The sequence below is a fragment of the Osmerus eperlanus genome, chromosome 5, assembly GCF_963692335.1.
Source record: "Osmerus eperlanus chromosome 5, fOsmEpe2.1, whole genome shotgun sequence".
NCBI lineage: Eukaryota > Metazoa > Chordata > Actinopteri > Osmeriformes > Osmeridae > Osmerus > Osmerus eperlanus.
The window spans coordinates 2,919,788-2,946,867 of NC_085022.1; the positions used below are offsets into that span (position 1 = coordinate 2,919,788).

The 27,080-nt window shown below is 47.6% G+C and overlaps 3 protein-coding genes and 1 pseudogene across 3 annotated transcripts in view; 3 read left to right on the plus strand and 1 right to left on the minus strand.

The window, feature by feature from the left end:
* LOC134020810 (SRSF protein kinase 2-like) overlaps positions 1–5,009 on the minus strand; it is a 47,347-nt gene extending 42,338 nt beyond the window's left edge. Inside the window, 2 exon segments of the mRNA XM_062461066.1 lie at positions 4,581–4,644; positions 4,886–5,009. Of these exon segments, the coding sequence (XP_062317050.1) occupies positions 4,581–4,644; positions 4,886–4,901 (80 nt within the window). The 5' untranslated portion in view covers positions 4,902–5,009.
* A 564-nt stretch (positions 5,010–5,573) lies between these two features.
* On the plus strand, positions 5,574–14,113 carry pus7 (pseudouridine synthase 7). Its single transcript, XM_062461056.1, has 17 exons — positions 5,574–5,731; positions 6,271–6,387; positions 6,583–6,915; positions 7,106–7,190; positions 7,285–7,401; positions 7,673–7,817; positions 8,916–9,027; positions 9,309–9,386; positions 10,565–10,693; positions 10,994–11,119; positions 11,435–11,496; positions 11,613–11,773; positions 11,906–12,032; positions 12,110–12,211; positions 12,588–12,717; positions 12,802–12,893; positions 13,579–14,113. The coding sequence occupies exons 3-17, from the start codon at positions 6,593–6,595 to the stop codon at positions 13,713–13,715; spliced, it is 1,926 nt and encodes a 641-aa protein (XP_062317040.1). The 5' UTR covers positions 5,574–5,731; positions 6,271–6,387; positions 6,583–6,592; the 3' UTR covers positions 13,716–14,113.
* A 3,576-nt stretch (positions 14,114–17,689) lies between these two features.
* Positions 17,690–17,861, plus strand: LOC134021789 (U2 spliceosomal RNA; annotated as a pseudogene).
* A 1,039-nt stretch (positions 17,862–18,900) lies between these two features.
* Positions 18,901–24,824, plus strand: LOC134021750 (protein FAM180A-like). Its single transcript, XM_062462854.1, has 3 exons — positions 18,901–19,193; positions 23,914–24,011; positions 24,102–24,824. The coding sequence occupies exons 1-3, from the start codon at positions 19,115–19,117 to the stop codon at positions 24,429–24,431; spliced, it is 507 nt and encodes a 168-aa protein (XP_062318838.1). The 5' UTR covers positions 18,901–19,114; the 3' UTR covers positions 24,432–24,824.
* Positions 24,825–27,080: the final 2,256 nt, after the last annotated feature.

Sequence of the window (27,080 nt, forward strand, 5' to 3'; positions counted from 1 at the left end):
GTAGAGGGTCTTCCACTACACGCCTTGACAGTGCTAACAGACAGATAACACAGGGCTTGTTGCTGTATGGCACTCAAATACATTCAAAAAGGACTATTCAATATATGTATCCATCTATCACTGCAGCTGAAGCAACGACAGCAGTTTTCAGATGACACCATACATCTGGGTTGTTCCATTGAGTTATAACACATTTTATTGAAGCTGTAATACTTTGGTAATAAGCGATACAACTGACTTCTGAATTAAGACTTCAAAATTTGATATTTGGCAATGCTACATCAAGTTAATGTAAAGTCTTTTTTTTTACAGAACGCTTTAGCCTTGTTGTCTTGTGTCAAAGACAATTCCTTCTTTAAGCTAACATAGGCTTCTACCTTCACACTGTCTCTAAATTATGAATTCACCCCACGTTGAATAATGAAGGCTCCATGTTGAGCAGTAGTAGCACTAGCCAGAGAGAGAGCAGGACTACCGTATGCACAACATGATCCAGCAACCGTGGAACACCAAACAAGATCCAGATGAGGTGTAATGCGTGATTCTCCACTATAAAAACACCTTGATTGTGTCCTTCCACTGCTGCAGGGACACTGCCCCCTGCAGGTGAACACGTGCTGTGTGGGTTTCATGTTCACATCAGAACCTTTTAAATCGAGGGATGCTTGGATAGGAAAAGTGAACTGGATGGGAATTCTGTCTTTCTACAGTGGTGTGATCTCTGCTACTAGAGGTCCACACCTCCGCTCTCCAAAACACACACACACGCTCTGCTCAGCACTCCGATCAAACACAATAAAACTGCTGTGTCTAAGATGCTATCAAGAGCATCAAGAACAAGTTACACCTAGCAGAGAACACAGAGTGCCAAGGCTTCAGAACGCCTAGCATCTGTTTAAAGGGCCAGGCGAAGCGACCACCAGCGATTTTGTAGATGGAAATCCAGTGCACAGCCGTGTTGTAAGAAATCCATCAGACTGGAGCTGCGAGGAGCAGCATTTCCCATCAACTCACCGTGCACACCCTCTCACCCAACACGCAAGCCCTCCTCCACACCCTGCACACCCTCTCACCCCACACGCAAGCCCTCCTCCACACCCTGCACACCCTCTCACCCCACACGCAAGCCCTCCTCCACACCCTGCACACCCTCTCACCCAACACGCAAGCCCTCCTCCACACCCTGCACACCCTCTCACCCAACACGCAAGCCCTCCTCCACACCCTGCACACCCTCTCACCCAACACGCAAGCCCTCCTCCACACCCTGCACACCCTCTCACCCAACACGCACGCCCTCCTCCACACCCTGCACACCCTCTCACCCAACACGCAAGCCCTCCTCCACACCCTGCACACCCTCTCACCCCACACGCAAGCCCTCCTCCACACCCTGCACACCCTCTCACCCAACACGCAAGCCCTCCTCCACACCCTGCACACCCTCTCACCCAACACGCAAGCCCTCCTCCACACCCTGCACACCCTCTCACCCAACACGCAAGCCCTCCTCCACACCCTGCACACCCTCTCACCCAACACGCAAGCCCTCCTCCACACCCTGCACACCCTCTCACCCAACACGCAAGCCCTCCTCCACACCCTGCACACCCTCTCACCCCACACGCAAGCCCTCCTCCACACCCTGCACACCCTCTCACCCAACACGCAAGCCCTCCTCCACACCCTGCACACCCTCTCACCCCACACGCAAGCCCTCCTCCACACCCTGCACACCCTCTCACCCAACACGCAAGCCCTCCTCCACACCCTGCACACCCTCTCACCCAACACGCAAGCCCTCCTGCACACCCTCTCACCCAACACGCAAGCCCTCCTCCACACCCTGCACACCCTCTCACCCCACACGCAAGCCCTCCTCCACACCCTGCACACCCTCTCACCCCACACGCAAGCCCTCCTCCACACCCTGCACACCCTCTCACCCCACACGCAAGCCCTCCTCCACACCCTGCACACCCTCTCACCCCACACGCAAGCCCTCCTCCACACCCTGCACACCCTCTCACCCCACACGCAAGCCCTCCTCCACACCCTGCACACCCTCTCACCCCACACGCAAGCCCTCCTCCACACCCTGCACACCCTCTCACCCCACACGCAAGCCCTCCTCCACACCCTGCACACCCTCTCACCCCACACGCAAGCCCTCCTCCACACCCTGCACACCCTCTCACCCCACACGCAAGCCCTCCTCCACACCCTGCACACCCTCTCACCCCACACGCAAGCCCTCCTCCACACCCTGCACACCCTCTCACCCCACACGCAAGCCCTCCTCCACACCCTGCACACCCTCTCACCCCACACGCAAGCCCTCCTCCACACCCTGCACACCCTCTCACCCAACACGCAAGCCCTCCTCCACACCCTGCACACCCTCTCACCCAACACGCAAGCCCTCCTCCACACCCTGCACACCCTCTCACCCCACACGCAAGCCCTCCTCCACACCCTGCACACCCTCTCACCCCACACGCAAGCCCTCCTCCACACCCTGCACACCCTCTCACCCCACACGCAAGCCCTCCTCCACACCCTGCACACCCTCTCACCCCACACGCAAGCCCTCCTCCACACCCTGCACACCCTCTCACCCAACACGCAAGCCCTCCTCCACACCCTGCACACCCTCTCACCCAACACGCAAGCCCTCCTCCACACCCTGCACACCCTCTCACCCCACACGCAAGCCCTCCTCCACACCCTGCACACCCTCTCACCCCACACGCAAGCCCTCCTCCACACCCTGCACACCCTCTCACCCCACACGCAAGCCCTCCTCCACACCCTGCACACCCTCTCACCCCACACGCAAGCCCTCCTCCACACCCTGCACACCCTCTCACCCAACACGCAAGCCCTCCTCCACACCCTGCACACCCTCTCACCCCACACGCAAGCCCTCCTCCACACCCTGCACAGGCTCTATAGTAAACACAATGTTCTATTATCAATGAAGGGAGTTTCTATCTTTCCCAGCTGTGTTTGTCGGCTCTACTCTCTGCTGTGGGGAGGGGAGGGTCATGGGGGGTGTGGAGGGATCAGTCGCTAGGCCAGGAGGATGAGATGAGGGAGGGGCATCCCCGCAGGGACGGGGGGGGGATTTAGTGGGGGTGGATTTAAGGGTGTGTTATATTGAAGATTGTTTACCTTTTTCTTTGTATAGACAGGACATGGGTGCTTGGGTGTGTAGTGTATGCGTGCATGTGTGTGTGTGTGTGTGTGTGTGTGTGCGTAAGCACTTCCAGTCATGTCTGATGCTACCGTTCTCAAATCCTATTCCACTACTTCTGACCACAAGTGAATGAATCCTCTTCTTGTTGAAGTGTGTTTCTACAAAGACGTACTTTTTTCTGTACACAGCAGAAGAGTTGCACGAGTCCCTGAAAAAAAAGGTAATCCACACTTTTGAATGTGTCGATTATTGGTTTGTTCTTCAGATATGCGTCTCGAAAGGTTTTGCGGCTTAGACACAATAATACCGTCTTGTAAAACAAATAATTTAGGTTTGAGAAAGGCAAGAACATGTTAGCGAATTATTTGAGTACGGAGGGAGGGGTCCGTGATGTGTGTTGAACCAACAAATATGAATGATTCTAGTACCTTCCACAGAGCTGTGTGTGTGTTTGTGTTTGTGTGTGTGTGGGGGGGTGGGGGGGGCAGAACCATCACCTAATTGATGCAAGCGACTACCGGTGACGTCGGTCCAATAGAATTGTGCCGTGAACAAGCCTCACTCTTTTCAGACCAATTCGCATGCACTTTACAGAGCCACTGCGCCGCGTGCAAGTGTGCACACCAACCGCTGCGCTTCATCTAAGAGTTGCCTAAACTAACACCGGCTCGAGCACCGTGCAGTAGCAAACACTCGCTTTTATAACAACGTGCCTTGAACCGTACACTGTTACTTCACCAGGAGAGCAGACAAACGGAGCAGACAAGCAATTCTACGATTCACGAATAGTCTACTGCCATAAGCCGACAAATGTTGTAATCGCGTGGCCTGTTTATCCGTCTCCAGTGCATGTCATAAGGCCATGGAATGAGGCCAAGGAAAGCTGTCACATCTGTGTCTGGTCTTATATGTAACTCCCGTCTCTCAGAGAAGGTTGCCGGTCAGTAAAAGTGCTTAAGGCGTTCAGCTAAAGGCACAGAGGTAGTGCAGGGTTTATTAGGGGATTATTCAAACAGGAACAAGCCACAACAGGCGCGAGAAATACCGATCCGTCGACACGACGCCGCGGAACGTTGCCAATGGCAACTTTCGACACCATACCGTTGGACCGCCCAGAATCGCTGGACGCGATCCGCAGAGGCCAATTCTAATCCCGGTTCCAGCACCTGCCCTCTCGCCCTCACAGTAAACTGTGTGACTTTTGCGATATAAAGGGTATAATCTGGCCCCCATGCCATGTCGCCACGGTGGGCTGATTCCATGCTCCACAAACGTGGCTTCTTGATGTTGGAAGGCAAGGAAACTGTCACGTTCCGAGACCCCCAAAAAACACATGAACACAGTCCACGTCCACTGGACTCTGGACCGCCGCCCTGCTTACCTCCGGTGGGCAGTCTTGTCTTTCTTTCCCTTCGGCCTTCTCTTGCGGGCTTGGATGGCCATCACTGGGGGAGATTATATTCACGCGCAGGCATGACCGACGTCCGGGCACCGAGAGGGGCATAAACAGAGGCACAGAGAGAAAGAACACATCGGTCTTAAGCTGGCTGGTCCGGTCTCAGCATCGTTCAACAAAACAATCCGTAGACCCCACGCACGCGATGGAGGGTTTATTTTACCTCTAACATGCACAAGACAGTTGAAACTGGCGTGCGTGTTTAGGGAAAGGGAAACACAATAACGTACCTTTCCTGGAGCTCATGATGTTTTCCTCCTTCCCCAGCAGCACTGGCAGCTCGCGAGCTAGGCAGCAGCAGCAGCCGGGTTCTCTCGCTCTCCTCTCTCCACTTTTCGGAGAGCGCGCACTCCCTCTGTCGTCAGGAGGAGGAGGCGCGCTCGAGCACTGTGGTACCACGAGGCCGCGCACAACTGTCACGCATTGTGTTTTATTATTGGCGACACCTTGGTTAAACCTCAGGTGTTTGGCACCGGACAGGCAGGGTACGGGTGAGCGGGAAACTCGGCGGGGATATATAAATTACCGAGTTATCCATACCTCAGAGCTGCGAATGATGTCCATGCTGTGAAGATGCCTTGTTATTTTATAACACTGGTTTCTACCTTTAGCTCATAAGGACGCGAAAATAGCTAGCCGAAGTAATTTCATAGACATTATTTAAAGCCATGCAACGACGCACTGGCCCCAGCCTGCCGCTGAATTGCAGGGGCCCGGGAGTTGGTTATAAACCCCTCATCCCTAGTCAGCAGGTAGCCTATATATGCATAATTTTTTCATAAATATTTATCTCTTTGGCCAAACAGAATCTGTTTACCATTTCAAGGCATACATTTATAAATTGGTATGTTTAGTCTTAGCTTATGTGATTGGCCACTGTATATTTGATGAGTTTATTCATAAATGTTCTGTAGAGAGAGGGTGAAGTTCGATGACTGACATTAAATTGATCGAATGGGTGTTTCCAAAGGGTGGGGATTCAGAGCATGACAACTTCCGCAATTCAGTGAGCACACGTGTTGAGTAAGACTGGCGTATTACACTGTACGCACTGTTTTACTGAACCTTGGCTGCAGGTAAACCAGTGAATGGCATTGAAACATCTTTGTTTGGTTGTATTGTCTGTTGGATTGTGCTAATGTATGCGCATTTAAGTAAGCCGTATTCAGCTAACATGTTACCGCTAGCCTAGCTGTATTATGATTTCTGCAGGGCTGTGCTAAGCTACGGTTGTGTTGAGCGCGCTGTGTGTGCTAACGGTGGTAACTTGTTTAACTGAAGTTACCTCATTTTAGATAGGGGTCATAAGAATTACCTTTCGCACTGTGTGCAACTGTGTAGATATTATGTTTAAACCAGAAAGCCAACATTACCTGACAGTCTTAAATAAATATTAGCAAGAAACGGGCTGAAAATCTTTGCATTCATGGAACTTTCGGTGCTACGTTGTTGCAATAGTAAGGTCACTAGTGTTGCGAACAATAGCTGGGAGAAAATGTATAGTTGCAGTTGTTGGCGGAGAATTGGGATGTTGTTGAAGATATTAATAGGTTAACGTTATTACCTTTTTCTCTCGTGACAGTATTTACTTGAACTGCCTTTTTTACTATCCTAGGTCCATTACGTCTCTCATCCGGTTTAAGTATCAGGGACACAGCCTTTGGAGGATTAATCTGACAGCAGCCAGTTATCCCCAGCTCCATTTTTACCCCTTTCCCTTCTATCACAAGCTGTGAGTATTACAGTCACAAACATAACATTGCCAAACCTCAGGGGTAAAGCCATCCATTTGTACCCTCTTTCCATCTCTGTTGAGAAGGTAAACTATCTCAACATGCTCAGTATGGCGAGAGAAACACAAAAACACATGTTACATGAGTACGTTGCTGTTGACTAAAGGCTGCCTCCTGCCTCATTCTGCCTCCAGCTTCACCCCCATGGAGGACTTGGAGCCCTTGCTGCCCCCTGCTCTAGCAGGAGAGAAGAGGACGTGCCCGGGGGGAGAGCCAGGCCACAGCACCAAGAGGCCCAAGGTGGATCCCGATGAGCAGAACGGAAGGCTCTCCCACAGTCCCGCCCAGGAGGAAGATGAAGATCCAGCGGCCGGGGTGAAGGAGGGGCTGGAGGAGGAGGAAGAAGAGGGGGAGCCAGATGGGGAGACGTTTGCAGACATGATGAAGCATGGGCTGACCGAGATAGACGTGGGGATTCTGAAGTTTGTCAGTGACCACGAGGGGTTCTCCGGTATCTTGAAAGAACGGTGAGCACAGATTTGTGTGTGTGGTAGCTCAACGGGTAAGTGCGCGTATCATGTAGGCTGAGGCCTTATCACAATGGCCTGGGTTTGAATCTTGCTTCAGCCCTTTGCTGCATGTCTCTCTCTGTCTCTCCCTCTCTCTTATTATTATGATTATGCATTATGTGCATAATCATGTTTTATTGTGTCTCAGGTATTCTGACTTTGTGGTGCACGAGATCAACCGAGATGGGAAGAGGGTGCAACTGGATGACCTGTCCATTCCCCCCATGCCTGAGGTGAGCAATACCCGTCATCCCTGCCCCAAAGAAATACTTTCAACTGAATTCCATGAAGGCGGTTCATGTCATGTCGGGGTCTGTTGCACTGCAGGAGGTTCCGGAGGTCGAGGAACCGGAGCAGGAGACGGAGGTTCTCTCAGACGAACACAAGCAGCAGCTGGGGGAACTTCAACTCTTCAAGAACAAGGAAGGGAATGTGTCCATTGAGGTTAGTCACATGGGTTAGTCACATGGGTTAGTCACATGGGTTAGTCACATGGTTTATGTATCTACCGTCAAACACAGGTCATTCAGGACAATGGCGTTCGTATGACAAGGCACACAAACGGCTACGTCGAGGCATGAAAGTGTGTGTGGGGGGGGGGACGAAATACTAATTAAAAAGACGAGTAGCAAAAGAAGAGCACTAGTTGGTTAATCTACTCCGTGGACACATTTAAAAGATTTCTGTCTAACATGCAGCGTTTGGTTTCACACAGGTGGTAGATGATACGAAAGAGAAGCGAACCCTGGTCCACAAAGCCATCAAGACCCAGTACCCAGGCCTGGAGACCAAGACAGAGGAGAGGGAAGGCAAGAAGTTCATCGTGGCCTACCATGCGGCTGGGAAGAGAGCTCTGGCAGGTACCAGACTGCAGGTTTCTAGTATCAGACATTAAGTCATGTAGCACGACATTTTTGGTTGTGGTTTGATAATTGCCCTGAATTCATATTTCTACCACCCTGTTCGTTTTCTGAATGATGAAAACAATGTTTAGTGTCCCCTGGGTGGGGCACCATTATAGCATCTTTACAAGAGGGGAGCCTTAAATGTGCCCATGATCGTTTTTCTGGAATAATTCAGTCTGTGCTCCCCTAGACTCAAATGTCTTCTTCGGTGGTTGCAAAGACTTCTGGTGCATGCTATCCATCCTGGTCTCAACGTGTTCAGCTGCCTGTGGTGATGTTTGGGGTCGGAGGAAGGTGGTGTTGCAGCTACAGGGGTGCATGTGCCAGGCCAACCCATCTGCATGACACTGGCTTAAGATCCAGACCGGACTGAAACGACGGCCTCTGGGCTCGTGAAACGCCCCCAAATCTGGATCTCAACCTCTCAGTAAAGCAGCTTAATCACCAGTCAAAACACCCCAGCGTGTGCATGGGGGGGGGGGGGGGGGATCTCCTGTAGTAGCACTAAGGAAGACACAGTTCTTTGTGTCTTTTTGATGCACACAAAGAGGCAAGAAACTCTTACTGACCCAGACGATGGCTGTCTTGCCTTGTGTGGTGCTCTCCTGCTGTACTGAGACAGTAAGACATGGCTCTCTGCTGCCATCTGCATGCTGACCTCCCCACCCGTCTGTCTGAGGTACTTAGCATCATTTAGTAACATTCTTCTATCCTCCTTTTGCTTATCTCTGGGTGGACAGAGGTCAAAACGGCTGCAGGTAAGCCTTTCTCGTCCGCTCTGCCGAGAGGGAGAGGCAAAGTTGGCCTTTGACTCGTCATCTCCAGAGATGACGTTGTTTTAGGTGTTAGCAAGCGCCTAGCCCACAAATTCAAGAGATCTTCCGTAGGTAAAAGAGAAGGAATGGAGTCAGGGTACATTTGAAATGGTTTTGGTGTCCTGTTTTCTTACCTGTTAAACTGTGGTTAGTTAGGACGTGAGGTGTACTGTTGAAGATGATCGGTCACTCTGTGTGTAAGAACGGTTCTCTCACAGCCGTCTTTTCCCTTCACAAGCTCCCAGAAAACACTCCTGGCCCAAAAACCGTGGCAACTTCTGCCACTTTGTCCTCTACAAGGAAAACAAGGACACCATGGAGGCGATCAACGTGCTCTCCAAGTTCCTCAGGTTTGAGTGCTTGCACTGCTTTTTACACCGAACCTTCATCTACAAGACCTCTACGGTCGTCGATTTAACACAACACCCCAAGTTGCATTTTGAGAAATTCTATTTTAAATGTACTCTTTAAGACAGAAGTGTCTTATGATTACTGTGTTTTAGATACTTACTGCATGTCTTCACCCCTTCCCTATGCTCAGACCTAATGTCTTCACCCCTTCCCTAGGCTCAGACCTAATGTCTTCATCCCTTTCCTAGGCTCAGACCTAATGTCTTCATCCCTTTCCTAGGCTCAGACCTAATGTCTTCTCCTACATGGGAACCAAGGACAAGAGAGCCATCACTGTGCAGGAGATCGCCGTTTTCAAGTAAGTATCAAACGTCAGCGACGTCAACGTCAGCATTTGTTTGTTCGTTCCCATGTTGTGTTGGTGTACTCTATTTGCTATGTGGACATTCTTCTGGGGAGTTCTAACCAGGGCGCCTTTGTAGCCGAGTTGACCTGGTTACAGCCACTCCTTAAAACACCACAAGAGCCATCCGGGAGATAGCTTAGCCGGCTAAAGTTAAAGTTGTGTTTTTAGAGGCAGTGCTGGTTAAAGTTGTGTTTTTAGAGGCAGTGCTGGTTAAAGTTGTGTTTTTAGAGACGGTCGTGAGGTCAGAGGACTGGTGGTGTTCTCTCCCTGTGGGCGGATGGCAAGGGAGGACATTTGTTTTCAAAGGGGGTGGAGTGTCGGGGGGAGCAGGTTTTCTGGGTGGGACGTGTGTGTGTGTATTACCTGTGTCTGATAAAGGCTCCGGGCAGCTGGTCAGGACGCTGTGCTGAGGCCGCTGTGACGGTTCTGCGGTTCTCTCCTGTGCTGAGGCCGCTGTGACGGTTCTGCAGTTCTCTCTCCTGTGCTGAGGCCGCTGTGACGGTTCTGCGGTTCTCTCTCCTGTGCTGAGGCCGCTGTGACGGTTCTGCGGTTCTCTCTCCTGTGCTGAGGCCGCTGTGACGGTTCTGCGGTTCTCTCTCTCCTGTGCTGAGGCCGCTGTGACGGTTCTGCGGTTCTCTCTCCTGTGCTGAGGCCGCTGTGACGGTTCTGCGGTTCTCTCTCCTGTGCTGAGGCCGCTGTGACGGTTCTGCGGTTCTCTCTCCTGTGCTGAGGCCGCTGTGACGGTTCTGCGGTTCTCTCTCTCCTGTGCTGAGGCCGCTGTGACGGTTCTGCGGTTCTCTCCTGTGTTGAGGCCGCTGTGACGGTTCTGCGGTTCTCTCTCCTGTGTTGAGGCCGCTGTGACGGTTCTGCGGTTCTCTCTCCTGTGCTGAGGCCGCTGTGACGGTTCTGCGGTTCTCTCTCCTGTGTTGAGGCCGCTGTGACGGTTCTGCGGTTCTCTCTCTCCTGTGTTGAGGCCGCTGTGACGGTTCTGCGGTTCTCTCTCCTGTGTTGAGGCCGCTGTGACGGTTCTGCGGTTCTCTCTCTCCTGTGTTGAGGCCGCTGTGACGGTTCTGCGGTTCTCTCTCTCCTGTGCTGAGGCCGCTGTGACGGTTCTGCGGTTCTTTCCTCAGGATAACGGCAGAGAGACTGTCTCACCTCAACAAGTGCCTCATGAACTTCAAGCTGGGAAACTTCCTCTACAAGAGCCACCCTCTGAAGCTGGGCGAACTGCAGGGGAATCACTTCACTGTCGTCATCAGGTTAGGCGGATTATTTATTTGCTTTTTTTCTTAATCTGAATACTCAGACCAGCTTTAACGAATGTTTTTGGAGGTGAGAAAATCTGCGCTTGTATCCACAATAGACTTACCAAAACTATGACGTATGTATATTTAGTAACAACACTATACGCACCATTCATGGAAATAAATTTATACACTTCACACCAGTGACGTGGAACATTGAACATCGAATCCCGTAATATTTCTCGTAAAACAAATGCAGTAAGCTGCTTTTGGAAATGCCCCGCTGTGATTGGTTGGCTCACCTGTCGTGTTCAGGAACGTGACAGGGACCGACGAGCAGATCCTCCAGGCCATGACGTCCCTCAGAGACACCGGCTTCCTCAACTACTACGGCATGCAGCGCTTCGGCACCACGGCCGTCCCCACCTACATGGTCGGCAGGTAGGACCACGACCGGGACCGCACACACCAACACGCCTCCATAACCCACCCGCGATATTGTTACATTTAGTCATTTAGCAGACGCTCTTATCCAGAGCGACTTACAGTAAGTACAGGGACATTCCCCCCGAGGCAAGTAGGGTGAAGTGCCTTACCCAAGGACACAACGTCATTTTTTACCCGGCCAGGAATCGAACCAGCAACCTTCTGATTAATAGCCTGATTCCCTAACCGCTCAGCCACCTGACCCCCTTGTTAAAGATCAATGGCTCGATGAGGAGACTGACCAGGCTGTTGTGTTGTGTTTGGACCCAGGGCCATCCTGCAGAACAACTGGAGCGAGGTGGTGGACCTCATCCTCAAACCCCGATCTGGAGGTGAAGCATTTCTGTCTTCCCGGTGTTGGCATGGTGACACGGTCTTTGGGAGTGTGTTCGCCAGACGGTAATACTGTAATGCAGACCGCAGGGTTGTGTTTTGTTCCCCGGTGCAGCGGAGAAGAGCTTCCTGGTACGCTGTCGGCAAGAGTGGGCGGAGTCCCAGGACCCCGACGCCGCCCTGAGGAAGCTTCCGGTGAAACGCTGTGTGGAGGGGCAGCTGCTGCGAGGGCTCTCCATGCACGGCAAGAACAACATCATCACCGCCTTCGGACTGGTGAGCTCTCCCTCCATCTAATACGTCTTCAAGACCACTGCTCTAGAACTCTGACTTGGTCTATGCTGTGAGCCTGCCGTGTTTCAGGCGAGGCTGGTAACATCCGGTCGCGTGTGTCTGGTCTCTCCTCAGATCCCCCGGAACAACCGCCTGATGTACATCCACAGCTACCAGAGCTACGTGTGGAACACCATGGTCAGCCGGCGCATAGAGGCCTTCGGTCTCAAGGCTGTGGAGGGGGACCTGGTCCTCAGGGGAGGTGTGTGTGTCTGATACTATGATAGATGATATCATAGTATCAGATGATTAAAATGTGTCTCTGTGCTCTCCCTCCAGGCACTGCGTCTGCACTGTCTGCAGAGGAGGCAGAGCAGCACTCCATCCATGACATCGTGATGCCCCTGCCTGGGTTCGACGTCATCTACCCCACCCACCACGGTAAGCTGCTGCCTCACCTAACCCTACCCCACCCACCACGGTAAGCTGCTGCCTCACCTAACCCTACCCCACCCACCACGGTAAGCTGCTGCCTCACCTAACCCTACCCCACCCACCACGGTAAGCTGCTGCCTCACCTAACCCTACCCCACCCACCACGGTAAGCTGCTGCCTCACTTCCTGGATTCTACCACGCAGAGATTCCTAGCCTTGTCCAAAAAAACGTTTGTATATTCGTAAACGTGATCCTGTCCATATGTGTGGTGTGTGCTGTGTGTGTGCTGTGTGTGTGCTGTGTGTGTGCTGTGTGTGTGCTGTGTGTGTGCTGTGTGTGTGCTGTGTGTGTGCTGTGTGTGTGCTGTGTGTGTGCTGGTAGTGGGGAAGGGCTACAGGGAGATGCTGGCGGCCGATGAGCTGGACATAGACAACATGAGGCACAAAGTGAGGGACTACTCTCTGGCCGGAGCCTACCGCCGAGTCATCATCCGACCCAGCGACGTCCACTGGTGAGCCTGGCCGGAGCCCTGCTGCTGTCAGTACCGTCAGGGCTCCGCGTGGCTAAAGATCCCCTGTGCTTTTACTTCCTGAAGGGAGGTGATTCGCTACGACGACCCCCGGATCTCCCTGGTGCACACGGACGTCGAGAAGTTGGAGAAGAAACCTGCCCCGGTCTTCAACACAGGTGAGTTGATCACCTGTTGATCACGCTGGTCCCGGCGTGGTGTTCTCCTCATCTCCACCAGGTGTCACTCTTTTCCCCTTCTCACAAGTCTGCCTTTCACTCTCTGGGTGTGTCTATTACCGAACACTTTACGAAGTGCACTGCAATACAGTGCACTGCAATACAGTGCACTTACATCTGTAGTGCACTCCGTCGCTGATTAGTGCTGTCTCAAATGGAACACTTACGTTAACCACTTGGCAGAAGTGACGGACGCAAATCTGCTCGCGGCACCCTCCAATCTAAGGCGGAAGTGACTGACTCAAATCTGCTCGCGAGTCATTTCGTCCGCCATTATTTTAGAAATGAAATGAAAAGCTGCCGAAAAGGCTCCTCCTCTTCCGTGACGTGGCCAATATGGCGCCCGTTTAGGGCGAGTAGTGTCCATCGTTGTACACTGCATTTTTGGACCGTTTGCAGTGTGCCATCCGGGTACTTTCAGTGCCCTGAATCCTGCTGGTTCTGTCAGTGTAAGCGCCCTAAGCACTGAAAGTCAGTGCTCGAAGTGCACAAGTGCTCGGTAGTAGACACACTGTCTCTCTCTGTCTGTGCATCCCCTGTCTCTCACACTCTCTTTTTCTTCCCTCCCTCCAGAGGGTAAGTAATCCCCTGTCTCTCACACTCTCTTTTTCTTCCCTGCCTCCAGAGGGTAAGTACCGGGCCCTGAGGATGGACTTCTCCCTGCCTTCCTCCACCTACGCCACCATGGCCATCAGGGAGGTGTTGAAAATGGACACCAGCATCAAGAACCAGACCCAGCTCAACACAACCTGGTTCAACTGAGACGGGGCCAAGCACAGGGCTGTCGACGCCCGGCCACTGGGCCCTGCTACTGGGCTCTCCTTGCTAGGTGTGAGGGGTAGTGTTTGGGTTCCTCCCCAGCCCAAAAGGGTGTTCCTCTGAAGCATCAGAGCGATTTGTGGAATCACCAGGCACACTGCTTTCAAGAAAGGCAACAAATTGTTAAAACGTACATTAGGAAGATCGTCGTGTAACAAGAGCGCCTCTACTCTTTTGTTAGTTTCAGTTTTATCAGGAAGGTGTTTTATTGTGCGTTTTTAAAGCTTTCCTGTGAGTTTCCTTGTTTTGAATAGACAGGCTCTGGGAGGGTTTTTTGTATATTATTTGATGGTTTTCTAATCTATTGTGATTTTATTCTCTTGAATAAAATTTGGAACAAATGATAGTTTGTATGGACTTGACATTGACACTGAACCGATGTAAAGAAATGCATATCCTAAAATAGTATACTGGGTTGAGACTTAATAATGCAATTCATTGAAATGAGTTTTGCTTTGGGTTGCATTGAGGGGGAGAATTCCCTGTAAAATTGAACAATTAAGAACAAAATTATGCATGTATTTATCATTTACACAACTTAAAAAGCAAGACATATATGGAGCATATCATAATAACATTACACATGAATTTTAGAAGTCATTGAATACGGTAACACTTTAGAATAATGTTCCGTTGTTAACGAGCTATGCAGGAAGTAATAGGTAGTTCTACATTAACACTGAACTTAATACTATTAACAAATATGGAACCAAGATTAACTAAGCAGTAATAGCAAATTTAGCACAAAGGTAGTTCCTTGGTAGGTATTTGATTCTTACTAAATACATATATCCTCATTGTGAACTATGACCAATTAAGAACAACCAATTAATTACTAATCACAAAAGTAACATGTCTAAAAAGTGAACAATTGTGGGGGGTTTTTACTCTTAACATAGTCATAGCACTTCAGAAGCTTGTGCCTCAAATGGGTTCTTTGTGAAAACCAGTTCATGAATATTATATCCCCCCAAATACGTTAGCTACAGGTTGAGATTGTGACTACTACTCTTACCAAAGGATGGACGTATGTTCTCTGTTTATTTCAAACTTAAACATAGAATAATACAAATAATAATTTGTTTAAATTATTATAAAATAATTAGGAAGTGATGCTGTCATGCTCATGGATAAGTTCACTATTGTGAGCTCTATTGAGTGTCAGTTCAATATGTCTCAGACTCCAAAGACGTACCTTCATGTTACAGTAGCCGCCTGAGGAGGACTTTTTTTTAAGTATATGAATATAAACATTGATGTTCTCTTGTCAAAAACAATTTGCATCCTTAATGAAGATTGGTAACAATTGGCTGCTTTTACGTTGCGTTAAGCGGTGGCCCCATAGTCGTGGTCCACGACCATCGGGATTATGACGGGTTGCTCGCTGTCCTACTCTGGCTCCGCCGGGTGAGGTTCAGGTGTTGCACCAAAAGCTGTGACCCATCAGAAACTGACCGCAGCTGCACATCGTCTGCCCGTGCGTATACAATATTTTGAAGTTTAACTCCTTTATTAAGCAGTTACAATGGGGTCATGTGACTGGTCACCCAACGTGCTGGTCCATTAAATAATTAGTTCTTTCTTTTAGTTTTTTACAGTAGAACATGATTATTTACAGTTTTAAATGTAGGTCTAGTGTAAGGTAGGTTATTACAAATGTCACTCGTGCATGCAGTCACAAAGAAACACATGTTTAGAAACATTTCAGAGAAAATGTACCTTAATATATTTTATTTACTTTCAGACAAACATGTTACTACCACCAGGCTTGGGGAGTAACGGATTACATGTAACGGCGGTACATAATTGGGATACAAAAAAAAGGTAAATGTATTCCGGTACAGTTACGAAAAAAAGACTTTAATCAGATTACAGATACTTTTAGGAAAAATTTGGATTACAAACAGGATTACACATATAAAATACAAATTTCTGTGGGCAATGTAGAACAGAAGACAGATTAGAAATATCATATTTTGATTAAAAGTTTTGACCATTATAGTGATTAGTGGAACATTTTGAAAAAACGGAAATCCCCTCCTCCAAAAGTAGCTAGCTAGCGCTATGGCTGGATACCTCTCTCCATAATTAAAACACGTTCGACTTTCTTCCACAATCGACCACATTGGCCAAACAAGGCATGTACATTTATCTTAAAGTGTACATAATCTAGCTAGAATTCATGTTTTTCCAAGTTTCACAGAAATCTGCAAAAATCGAGGCTAAACCGGACACGTAGCTTAGTCAATTTTTTCCTGAAATAACTTAGGTCACTCCCACAACCAAATTCTTCGTAAGTAAAACGTTTAGACTTTTAATTGACAATATTGACAACACATATTAAGAAATCCTGACTACCGCGAATAATCATGCGGTCACAGTTTCTGATGGGTCACAGCTTTCGGTGCAACACCTGTTCTGGTGGTCGAGATCGGCGCTCCCAAACACCGGCCCGTGACTTATTGGTGTATTTATTCCAGTCAAATGACGAGAGCCTTGGAACTTAAATGAGTCACGTAGATTGTATTTCTTTTTACTTTCTTTTTTCCATACAACAGCAACACTCATCTTGTTTTTTATTCACCAATGCGGATGAGGACAGGAAATAAACCGGAAAATAAAATGCCGACTTCTTGACAAAAGCGGAAGTTTGTCACTACGCTTATGCACAGAGCCTATTGGAGGGACGTGTATCACGGGACAGCTACACCACGTTTTCACGTTAGTTTTCAAAGACTACACGTTGATTAAAGAGATTTTCCTTTGCTAATGATGTTTTTCTAACTTCGTTTTAGTTGTATTTTTTTAACGGATTATGTAGCTCATTAGTACAACCGTGAAGCCGTATATTAATATGACGTTCCTGGAAATGACATCGGTCCATCGAGGTGTAGTGGGGTAATGCTTCTTGGCCTTATGCCTTAAATTGGAAGAAGTTGAGAGGATATCGGCGAAATCGAGAATGGGATCGAGCGACAGAGAGGCAATAATGGTGGAAGATGGTATTGAGGCAGGTGGAGTTGATGTAAGCACCGGTGGGGAGCTCAGTGGCTGGGGTCGAGCAATGTACGGGCACGGTCACTAAGCACGGCGGAGGAGGGAGGAGAGAGGTGTTGCGGGAGAGGCTCAGGGACAGGCTCAGGGACGAGGAGTTGAAGGACCTTCGGGGTCCAGCAGGGAGAGGCCTGAACCTGCAGTAGCTGATGCTGGGGCTGACCAAGCCAAAGGGTTGTCCGGCGGCGGAATTGGTGGCGTTGGAGAGGCTGGAGCCGGAAGAGCGACTGGCAGCGGAGAGCCTGGAGGTGGGGCGTCCAGTGGCAGTGCGCCTGGCGGCGGAGAGCCTGGAGGTGGGGCGTCCAGTGGCAGTGCGCCTGGCGGCGGAAAGGCCAGCGGGGGAGCGGCTGGAGGGAAGGCCAGATGGCCTTGGAGGTTCGGGGCGGGCATCAAGAATTCACTCCTTTTCGTTTGGAGGGACCCGGTGGCGGCGATGATCGTCAGGGACGAGTTCGCCCGAAGGGTCCTGTTCGGCGCTCTCAAACTGACGGTAGCAGAGGTGTTCTGCCTGCAGGACAATCTTCCGGAGAGGGAGTATGTCCTCACCCTTAAAACGGAGGCTATCGTGGCGTCGGTGCTGGCGAAATGCCGGGAGCTGGCGCAGGAGCAGCCCCTGGCATCCTATGAGGTGGTGGATTTGGCCCCCTGAGTGGGGCCTTTTTGTTCTGTTTTTCTGTTGGGGCGCATGGCACCCTGTGGTGGGTTGGTGTCTTTGTTTTTGTCGCCCACTGCTGTTTGTTTTCTGTGTTGCAGTTTCTGGTTTGTGAAGTGGGGAGTGTGTCTCTCTTTGCGTTTTGTTTTTTTGTGGGTCATCACAAGACAAAGTATCAGTGTCTCCGTTTGTGTTTTGGTGTGTTGTATGAATAAAATCCGTCAAAATAAAAAACAGTTCTTAGTTTAATATCTGATAGGTCCCCTACCCGGGGACCATATATTACATTTATTTTTGGAACAGGGAGATGGAAGAGGGGCTTGCTCTGTCCACTCCACGCATCGACCTGGTATTGCAGTACCTCCAGGAACGGTGCACTCCCCTCCTGGGGAAAACAAGATGTCTGAGATAAAGTCCTCATATATTGGATAGGGTTAGGAGATGGTGGTGTGTTGATCGCAGCTAGTACTATGTATTTCACGTTCTGGTAAGGCAGTCATGAAACGTTGCCAAACCAACTACTTCTGATTTTCGAACACTAAAAACCTAGTGCCACAGAGAGATTTTTCTCTGAATACGGGTGGGGACCCGCCTCTGAGAAGTCCAACCACTGTCAGGAAGGCTCTGTGGTCCTCTCATCTTCATCTGGGTTTCTGTTCAGGCTTTGACTGGATATTACATGTGACTGGTGTGTTGGTACTGCAAGCTCTCTCCACCACAGCCAAGAGAACACGGACTGAGCTGGCTTCTCAAGTCAACCTGGCAGAAATACTAACGTTTCTGCTGTCAGTTTAACCACAGCTAATGAAACATAGATCCATAAACACTGACTGGAGTCAAGCTGATGTGTACTCCTGCAGGGATGTTGTTGTTTCAGCCTTTTATAAGCAGACACAGTTCAGAACAGAGTATTTTTGTGAGTGCCTGTGTGCTATTCATGAACACAAGATGTTTCCCAAGGAAAGCTGGACTCAATATATAAAATATGTCTGTTATGAAAATGGCAGCAAATGAAAAGCATACAGTATTGAGAAGTTTGCTATAACTAGACAGTGTGTGGACAGTTTAAAAGATGGGGAAGAATATAAATATGATGATGAAGATAATGATGATGAGATTTGGGGTGACTGGGGGGAAGTTTTTGTGGCTACTAGCGATCATCCGGGAGAGAGAAATGCAGTTGGGGCCCTTTCTCTCTTTCTCTCACTCAGAGAAGCTGATAACTACCATCTGTCAGTACTGACAGACTGGAAATCAGCTGACCAGAGAGGGAGGGAGGGAGGGAGGGAGGGAGGGACAGAAAGAGAGAGGCAGACATAGGGAGAGAGAGAGGGAGACTGAGAGAGGGAGGGAGGGAGAGACAGAGAGAGGGATGGAGACAGACAGAGGGAGACAGACAGAGGGAGGGAGTGTACAGGGGAGGGAGAGAAGGAGTCCGGCTCTATGCACTGAGGCGAATTGAGTCTGAGGACTCTGATGATGGATGTCTGAGGTCTGATTCTGTGGTGTCTGTGGCTCTGACGTGTCTAGAGACAGAAGAGACTAGACAGGAGCCTGCGTGGGGGTTACAGGTCACACTTGGGAGTGGGTCGTGCTCCACTCTATCCTGGGTCTGGAAGCAGGGGGCCAGGTCACCATGGCACCCTGGAAGGTGGTCGTGGTAACTCTGTTCTACTGCGTGATGGACGCGTGCACGGCTCAGCGGAGGAACAAAGGTGAGACGGTGTTCTGTTTAGTCGATTATGTGGCTGCAGTTTCTTGATATTTCTAAAATTAACATTTGAAATGTCCTTAATAGGTATTGAAAATGTGTATTTTTCCTAAAGACTATTTTGCATTGATGTGTTAACAATATATAGTCTCTAGATTACTTAGACATTTACTTATTTGAAAATGCAAAACCCTTTATTTCTATATCTGTATTTAGTTATGAAAAGACAACATAAATCAACTGCTTTCAGTTGATGCAGATGACAGGTTAATGACCACTGTTATGATAGCAGGAGCGCCCTATATTATTCCAGTGATCATATATCAAGATAAAGTTATTTTAAACTTGTCTTGGCCACAGCAGGGACTCCTGCAGACACAGGGTCCTATCAGACCTGCAGACTGAGAGTACAGGTTCAAGACCCACACACTCTAGGCAACACAGGGTCCTATCAGACCTGTAGACTGAGAGTACAGGTTCAAGACCCACACACTCTAGGAAGCACAGGGTCCTATCAGACCTGTAGACTGAGAGTACAGGTTCAAGACCCACACACTCTAGGCAACACAGGGTCCTATCAGACCTGTAGACTGAGAGTACAGGTTCAAGACCCACACACTCTAGGAAGCACAGGGTCCTATCAGACCTGTAGACTGAGAGTACAGGTTCAAGACCCACACACTCTAGGCAACGCAGGGTCCTATCAGATCTGTAGACTGAGAGTACAGGTTCAAGACCCACACACTCTTGGCAACACAGGGTCCTATCAGACCTGCAGACTGAGAGTACAGGTTCAAGACCCACACACTTTTGGCAACACAGGGTCCTATCAGACCTGCAGACTGAGAGTACAGGTTCAAGACCCACACACTCTAGGAAGCACAGGGTCCTATCAGACCTGCAGACTGAGAGTACAGGTTCAAGACCCACACACTCTAGGAAGCACAGGGTCCTATCAGACCTGTAGACTGAGAGTACAGGTTCAAGACCCACACACTCTAGGCCTGTAAGACCCGACCCTATCATTTCAACATCACCTTTAGCTCCCTATAAAACATTACAATTTTTTGGGAACGACTACATTTACATAACCAATGGGTCCTATCGTCTTGCCTTGCAATGCTATTGGATAAATTTGGTCTTTCAAAAAAAAGAAATGAGCAATTAAAGAGCTCAAGGTGACGTTGTCATTTTACAACAAGGGGTCTTACAGGGCTAGGCAACACAGATCCCTGTCACATCTCTGCTAACACAGTAGAGAGGCCTGTGTTCAATACAGTACAGAGAGGCCTGTGTTCAATACAGTACAGAGAGGCCTGTGTTCAATACAGTACAGAGAGGCCTGTGTTCAATACAGTACAGAGAGGCCTGTGTTCAATACAGTACAGAGGCCTGTGTTCAATACAGTACAGAGAGGCCTGTGTTAAATACAGTACAGAGAGGCCTGTGTTCAATACAGTACAGAGAGGCCTGTGTTCCATACAGTACAGAGAGGCCTGTGTTCAATACAGTACAGAGGCCTGTGTTCAATACATTACAGAGAGGCCTGTGTTCAATACAGTACAGAGAGGCCTGTGTTCAATACAGTACAGAGAGGCCTGTGTTCAATACAGTACAGAGAGGCCTGTGTTCAATACAGTACAGAGAGGCCTGTGTTCCATACAGTACAGAGAGGCCTGTGTTCAATACAGTACAGAGAGGCCTGTGTTCAATACAGTACAGAGAGGCCTGTGTTCAATACAGTACAGAGAGGCCTGTGTTCAATACAGTACAGAGAGGCCTGTGTTCAATAGCATCTTACTCATCATTGTCCTGCCACATCTGATAGTCTCCTGAAATTCGTAGCACATACTAACATATAAGATTATCATCGGGTGTACGTTTCCTGACATTTTTGTCTGTTTCTTCTGTTCAAATGAACAGAAGTGTTGGTGTTTTTACTTGATGAGGTTCTGAAGAAATCCATTTAGCAAAGATGGAATTCCTGTTAAGTGACTCACCCTGTGTTTAATTCCATCCTTATCGCTCAGAGCTCTTCTGCTGTCTTTGGGATAAACATTGGGACAGTTTTGTCCCAAATTAGGATTTTCACCAAAGTTTTCAAAGGCTTAGCTCAAATTCCTGGACATCAGCCAGTTTGTGAATTCATCCTTTGGCAACCGCAGTTCAGTGCTTCTGTGTTATTACAACATTGTGAACACAATTCATAATCCTATGATTATGGTTGTATTGTATTTTTCAACACTAAAAACACACACACACACAGCATCCCTTATCCCACCCTGTGGACACGCCAGCACGACAGACTCTCTCTTGATATTTTTGGACCGCCAGACCCATCTGTGTTGGTTTAAGGTGGTGGAGGAGGAGAGAGGATGTGACATGGAAGTAGTCTCTCTCTCCAGCTGGCCTGATCTCTCTGAAAGGCACATGTATCCCAGATGGGCAACACTGATGTTTAGATACTGGAAGAATTCTTAGCACACACCTAACCTTGGTATTCCTGTAGGATAGGATACCTCCACCCACATTCAGATACGGTCTGTGGTAGACGTTTTGGACGGTTGTTCTGTATTGTTCTGGATATTTGAGACTGGTTCTTTTTTTCCTATTCACTCCCTGGCACTTATCTTGTGTTGGAAAGCAGTTTCCTCATCAAGATGACCTTTCATTTAAAAAATACTTTTTTAAAGACTGTAACAGATGTCTAATGTAATGGTTCACTGTAGTTTGACGCTTCCCAGCACCATCAGTTCTACTGAATAACTGGTTCCTTAAACGCTGACTGATTGAACCTACGGTTGTTGACATGTTTAAACCTTCATTCCAGTTCTACTGTCGGCTACTGAGTGTGTTTTAACTGTTAGCAGCTGCTGCGTATATGAAAATATTTGAAATATTCCAACCATTAGCTGCTGCAGGAAACTGATAGCCACTAAAGCATGACGACTATGTCTCCATGATTTCTACTGATGTAGATCTGGTCAAATATATGTTTTTTATGTAGGTCATATGAAAGATGTCTTGGTTTGTAGAGCAAGAGGAAATAATAACTATTTCATAATTTGTGATTTGGTTTCACTTGTTGTCTTGGCTACAATATTATTATTCCAAGGATTAAATCTTTTAAAAACTGCAGTGTTTGATCATTTGTTGCTTTAACCTTCTTTCTAAATAGATACCCGTTGCTAAGTAACATCAAATAAGCTATCTACTGAAACACAAGCACACAATGACCACTTAAATTGTCATGGAAATGTTGAGAAAAGGTTGGACAATAGTCAGTTGAAGGTTGGCCAAAAGTCGTCCAGATCTGGACCTGTAAGAAGCCTTTCGTCATATTTTAGCAAAAAACGTGACCTGGCAGTGTCGGTGAAAATGACCTCACTGAGCTGTAGGCTAACTAGGGCTTAGAGAGTATTATGATTGCTAACTCTATTAGTCCAGCAGTTCCTGGAGGAACGATGTTAGCCCAGCGACAGACTAAGGAACACAATTTGAACTCATTCTTTGAACTCATTTAAAATATTTTCTTGCTAATCAATTCTTTGCACAGTGGTCTGAAGGATGCCTGCTATGCTGGTTAAAAGTAAAATGTCTGCTCGTCTTTTTGCTGTAAGCAAATAAAAAAGACCAGAAACCATTTCCTTAGATAGTCAGTTCATCTTCAAGTAGGAATCCCTAGTCCGTCTGTTCCTGGGTTCTTGGCTGCCTGCTTGACTGTCTGCTCACTACATCTTCAACTCATCTGGGATATTATGACACCCCCCCCCCCCATACCTCCTGAACTGTACGTCTTAACAGGTCCAGATTTAACACTCAAGTCTGAACCCTGGCTCAGTTCTAGGGAGGAGGAGACCTGGTGCTGTTAAAGGGTTTTACTGGACAATAAGTGGAAACAGTAGCTACACCGTGTCTGGATCCTCTCCATCTACTGTACCTTCCTGTCTCTCCTCTCCAGCTTTCTTCATCCTCTCTCACCCCCTCTTTCTCTTTCACACTGTTGTCTCTCTCTCTTTTTCTGTCTCTCTCCTTTCTGTCTCTGTCTCTTTCTCTCTGTCTCTCCTCTCTGTCTGTCTCTCTCTCTCTCATTCTCTCTCTCTGATAAATGATAACAATGCTTACTTTTTATATTAACTATTATACAGTGTTTCAGTCTAAGACACAGGTTTTGGACCAAACAAGCATGCTGTTCTCATTTACGCTCACATCAAAACTACGGTCCGATTACGACCCGTCCTGAGCTGCATTTGTCTGAGGGACAAACTTGGGCTCTGCTTCTGCCCTGCGTTCATCCACAATCTGCTGCCCACGTGCTGGTCTGACGGGGGGACACATGTCTGCAGTACCAGCCCCTGGACTGGGCCTCTAACAGGCCTGACGGGGACACATGTCTGCAGTACCTGCCTCTGGACTGGGCCTCTAACAGGCCTGACGGGGGGACACATGTCTGCAGTACCTGCCTCTGGACTGGGCCTCTAACAGGCCTGACGGGGACACACATGTCTGCAGTACCTGCCCCTGGACTGGGCCTCTAACAGGTCTGACCTCGACCTGCACTGATACGCTGTGTTAGTCTTGCCCTGGGAAGAAGAGAAGAATTCTGCTGTTTTGTGAAAAAGTGGTGCAAGAAATAGAAAAAGTGTGAGAAAAAGTTGGTTGGTTCTTTTTTTCTCATTCCATCCCTCTCTCCTTAATCTATTTCTCTCTCTTTTCATGATCAGCTCTCTTTCCGTCTGCGGTCCGAGTGAAGAGAGGGATGGCATCGATGGTGAACCCAACCTTCCACAACTCCATACAAGACGTCAACCTACTCTTCGAAGTGAGCACTTTTGTATAAGGACCAATTAACGCACTGTATACTGAGTAGTACCTAACCTCTGAGTTTCTCTCATCCGTCTGGCCATGCTAGATCCTGCTGGCAGGCCTGCAGTTCGGGGGGGAGGCGGGCCCCTTTTCCCTGCCGGACGCCGAACTGGCCTCCCTGCGCCAGACCAGGAAGCTGGAGGTCATCTGTGAGGACGTGATCCCCAGGAAGCTGACCGAGGTGCGACGCCTGACCTCTGACCTCAGCAGTCACCTGGGCCACCTGAGACCAGAGGACTTCGAGCGCACAGTGCTGACCATGGTGTACACTGCCCAACGAATCTCCAATTCCACCTCCGGCCACCAGAGGGAGGCATGGGCAGAGTCTTTTGTCAGTTTGTTCCAAGCCATCAAACAAGACCTCACTCCAGAATAAGAACCTCTTGCCGGGGACCTGCAAACCACCGAAATGACAGTTTGTCTGTGGAGGTGTTTGGCATGTGGTTCTGGTGGACTCCTAGCCTATGCCAGGGAAGATTAGTCGGACTTGACTTCAGACTGTACATCTGCCTTTTTGTGTGAGATTTTTCCATGACTATGATTTTTTTTTTTCTTCATCTGGATTTCTTGGTTTGAATTTTAAATGATGTTGAGCAGTTTAGTATTGCTATTGATCTGCATTTAATTTCCATTTATATTGATTATTAGCACCGTGGCAATGTTGTTTGACTTGACAACAGGCACATATTGTGAACATGCTCTTTGCAAACTTGAAAATGTATATATAAAGGAATCAATATGTTTACAGTCTGTTAATGTTTAAGAACTATAGCTCCTTTAAAAAACACATTTCAGTAAAATTCCTGTACAGTTTTTAAACATTTAGGTTAAATGTACAACATCTTATGCATAAACATTTGCCATACATTCGTTTTCCATACACACATGCCATACAACTCAAATATTTAGCTTCACACACTCCCTGACCAGCAGGGCTGGACTGGGACAAAAAATCGGCCCTGGCATTTTTGGCCCAGGCGGCCCACACCCACCGTGATTGGTCAGACACATTCCCTGCAGACAGTCCTCTTAAAATATGCATCCATTCTATGATATGAGTTGCCTAGTGTTCTGCGTTCATGTGATAGTTTTGGATCCTTTAAGAGGGGTCTCAAGACTTATCTGTTGATCTTACACTTAAATAATTAATTAATTCTTAGAGTTATGATTTGTATATTTATGGTATTTTATGGTATTTTTTTATTATTATTATTGATATTTGATATTGTATTGCCATTATTGTTATTATTACTATTTTGCTTAATATTGGCTTAGCAACTTTTAAAAACTGTTTACTGTTAATTTTAACTATCGTAAGATTCATATTTTCTCGCTTTGGACAAAAGTGTCTGCTAAATACAATAACCACAACCAGTGTGGTTTTCTTTTTCTGTTTGTGATGTGTGTTTGGGGGTTCCGAGTGTGCTTGCGGCTATCGCTGTGTCAATGTATTTATGTAATCCCAGGAAACTCCATGATTAATTGGTACTGTTTATATTATGGGTTTTAATGATTTCAATATTGTTGGAGATTCTCAACACTGTTTGGATATGGGTGGCAATATTACTTGCAATGTTCTTGACCCTGATAACTTAAAACCATTAAATGATATATATATAATTATTCATTGTTACATTTAAACATCAGAAGCCTAAACAAACATCATTCTGATTTAGTTTCCTTATTGTCTAATTCAAGTTGTCATTTTGATGTTATTGGGTGTAGTGAAACCTGGCTTAATGACTTCTCATATGTGGATTTGCTTAATCTTGATGGGTACAATCTACACATTAAGAATAGACCTAATAGAACAGGTGGAGGGGTCTGTCTCTATGTTAAGAACAGTCTCCAAGTAAAAATCTGCGATCTTTACCTAGAGGATGACGACTGTGAGTCTTTATTTATTGAGATTAACAATAATGACAAAATATTTATTGTCGGTGTACTTTATCGGCCACCTGACTCTGCTCTTGACACTTTTTACCGTAAACTGGAAGATATATTACATAAACTGAATAAGCAAAAAAAAGACTGTATACTCCTTGGTGATTTTAACATTGATATTTCCAAGGAAGACGGGGTAAAACATGACTTTATGAACACACTGCATTCATCCTCTTTCTTCCCCACCATTAATAGATTTACTAGAGTTACACCGACATCCAAAACGATTATTGACAATATTCTTACTAATATTCAAAATACCAAGTTGGTAACGGGAGTCGTGCAGTCTGATATTACAGACCATTTTCCCATTGTAATATTTTTTGGCTCTGGGAAATCGTTCTCTCCCCCACTCTCTAATATTAAGTCTAAAATCCTCAACAATAGAACTTTACGGCATCTAATTGTTAACTTACAGACCAAGTCGTGGGACTCCGTCTATGACAGTGGGACTCCTGATGCAGCATATGACAGTCTGATAAAGATCATTCAAGACTCCATTATGGACACAATCCCTGAGAAGACTGTCAGATGCAGCACTACTCTCCAGAACCCTTGGATTACAAAAGGAATTTTAAAGTCTATTAAATATAAAAGTAGGCTTTATAAATCCTACATAAAAAATCCTTCTAGCTTAAATAAAGAGAAATATATTTCTTATAAAAATAAACTAACGCAGATCATAAGAAAGAGCAAAAGAAGCCATTACGCTGAACTCTTACAAGCATCACAGGGGGACTGTAGGAGGTCATGGAATGTGTTAACCCTTGTGTTATCTTCGGGTCATTCTGACCCATCAGTCATTGTGACCCACCGTCGTATTGCGACAAATTTACCTCCTACAAAAACAAAGTGAAGCATTTTCTTTTAACTGTTGGGCTGTCTCAGACCCCCCACATTGCAATGGTTAAAAGAAAATTATTTTTATTTGTTTTTGTATTGGGTAAAATTGGGTAAACACAACGGTGGTTCGTTATGAACCTTTGGGTCATGTGACCTGAAGGCAGCACAAGGGTTAAATGAAGTCCTCAACAGGAGACATAAACCTACTACTCTGCCTGACTTTGGTGATGCCAAAGAT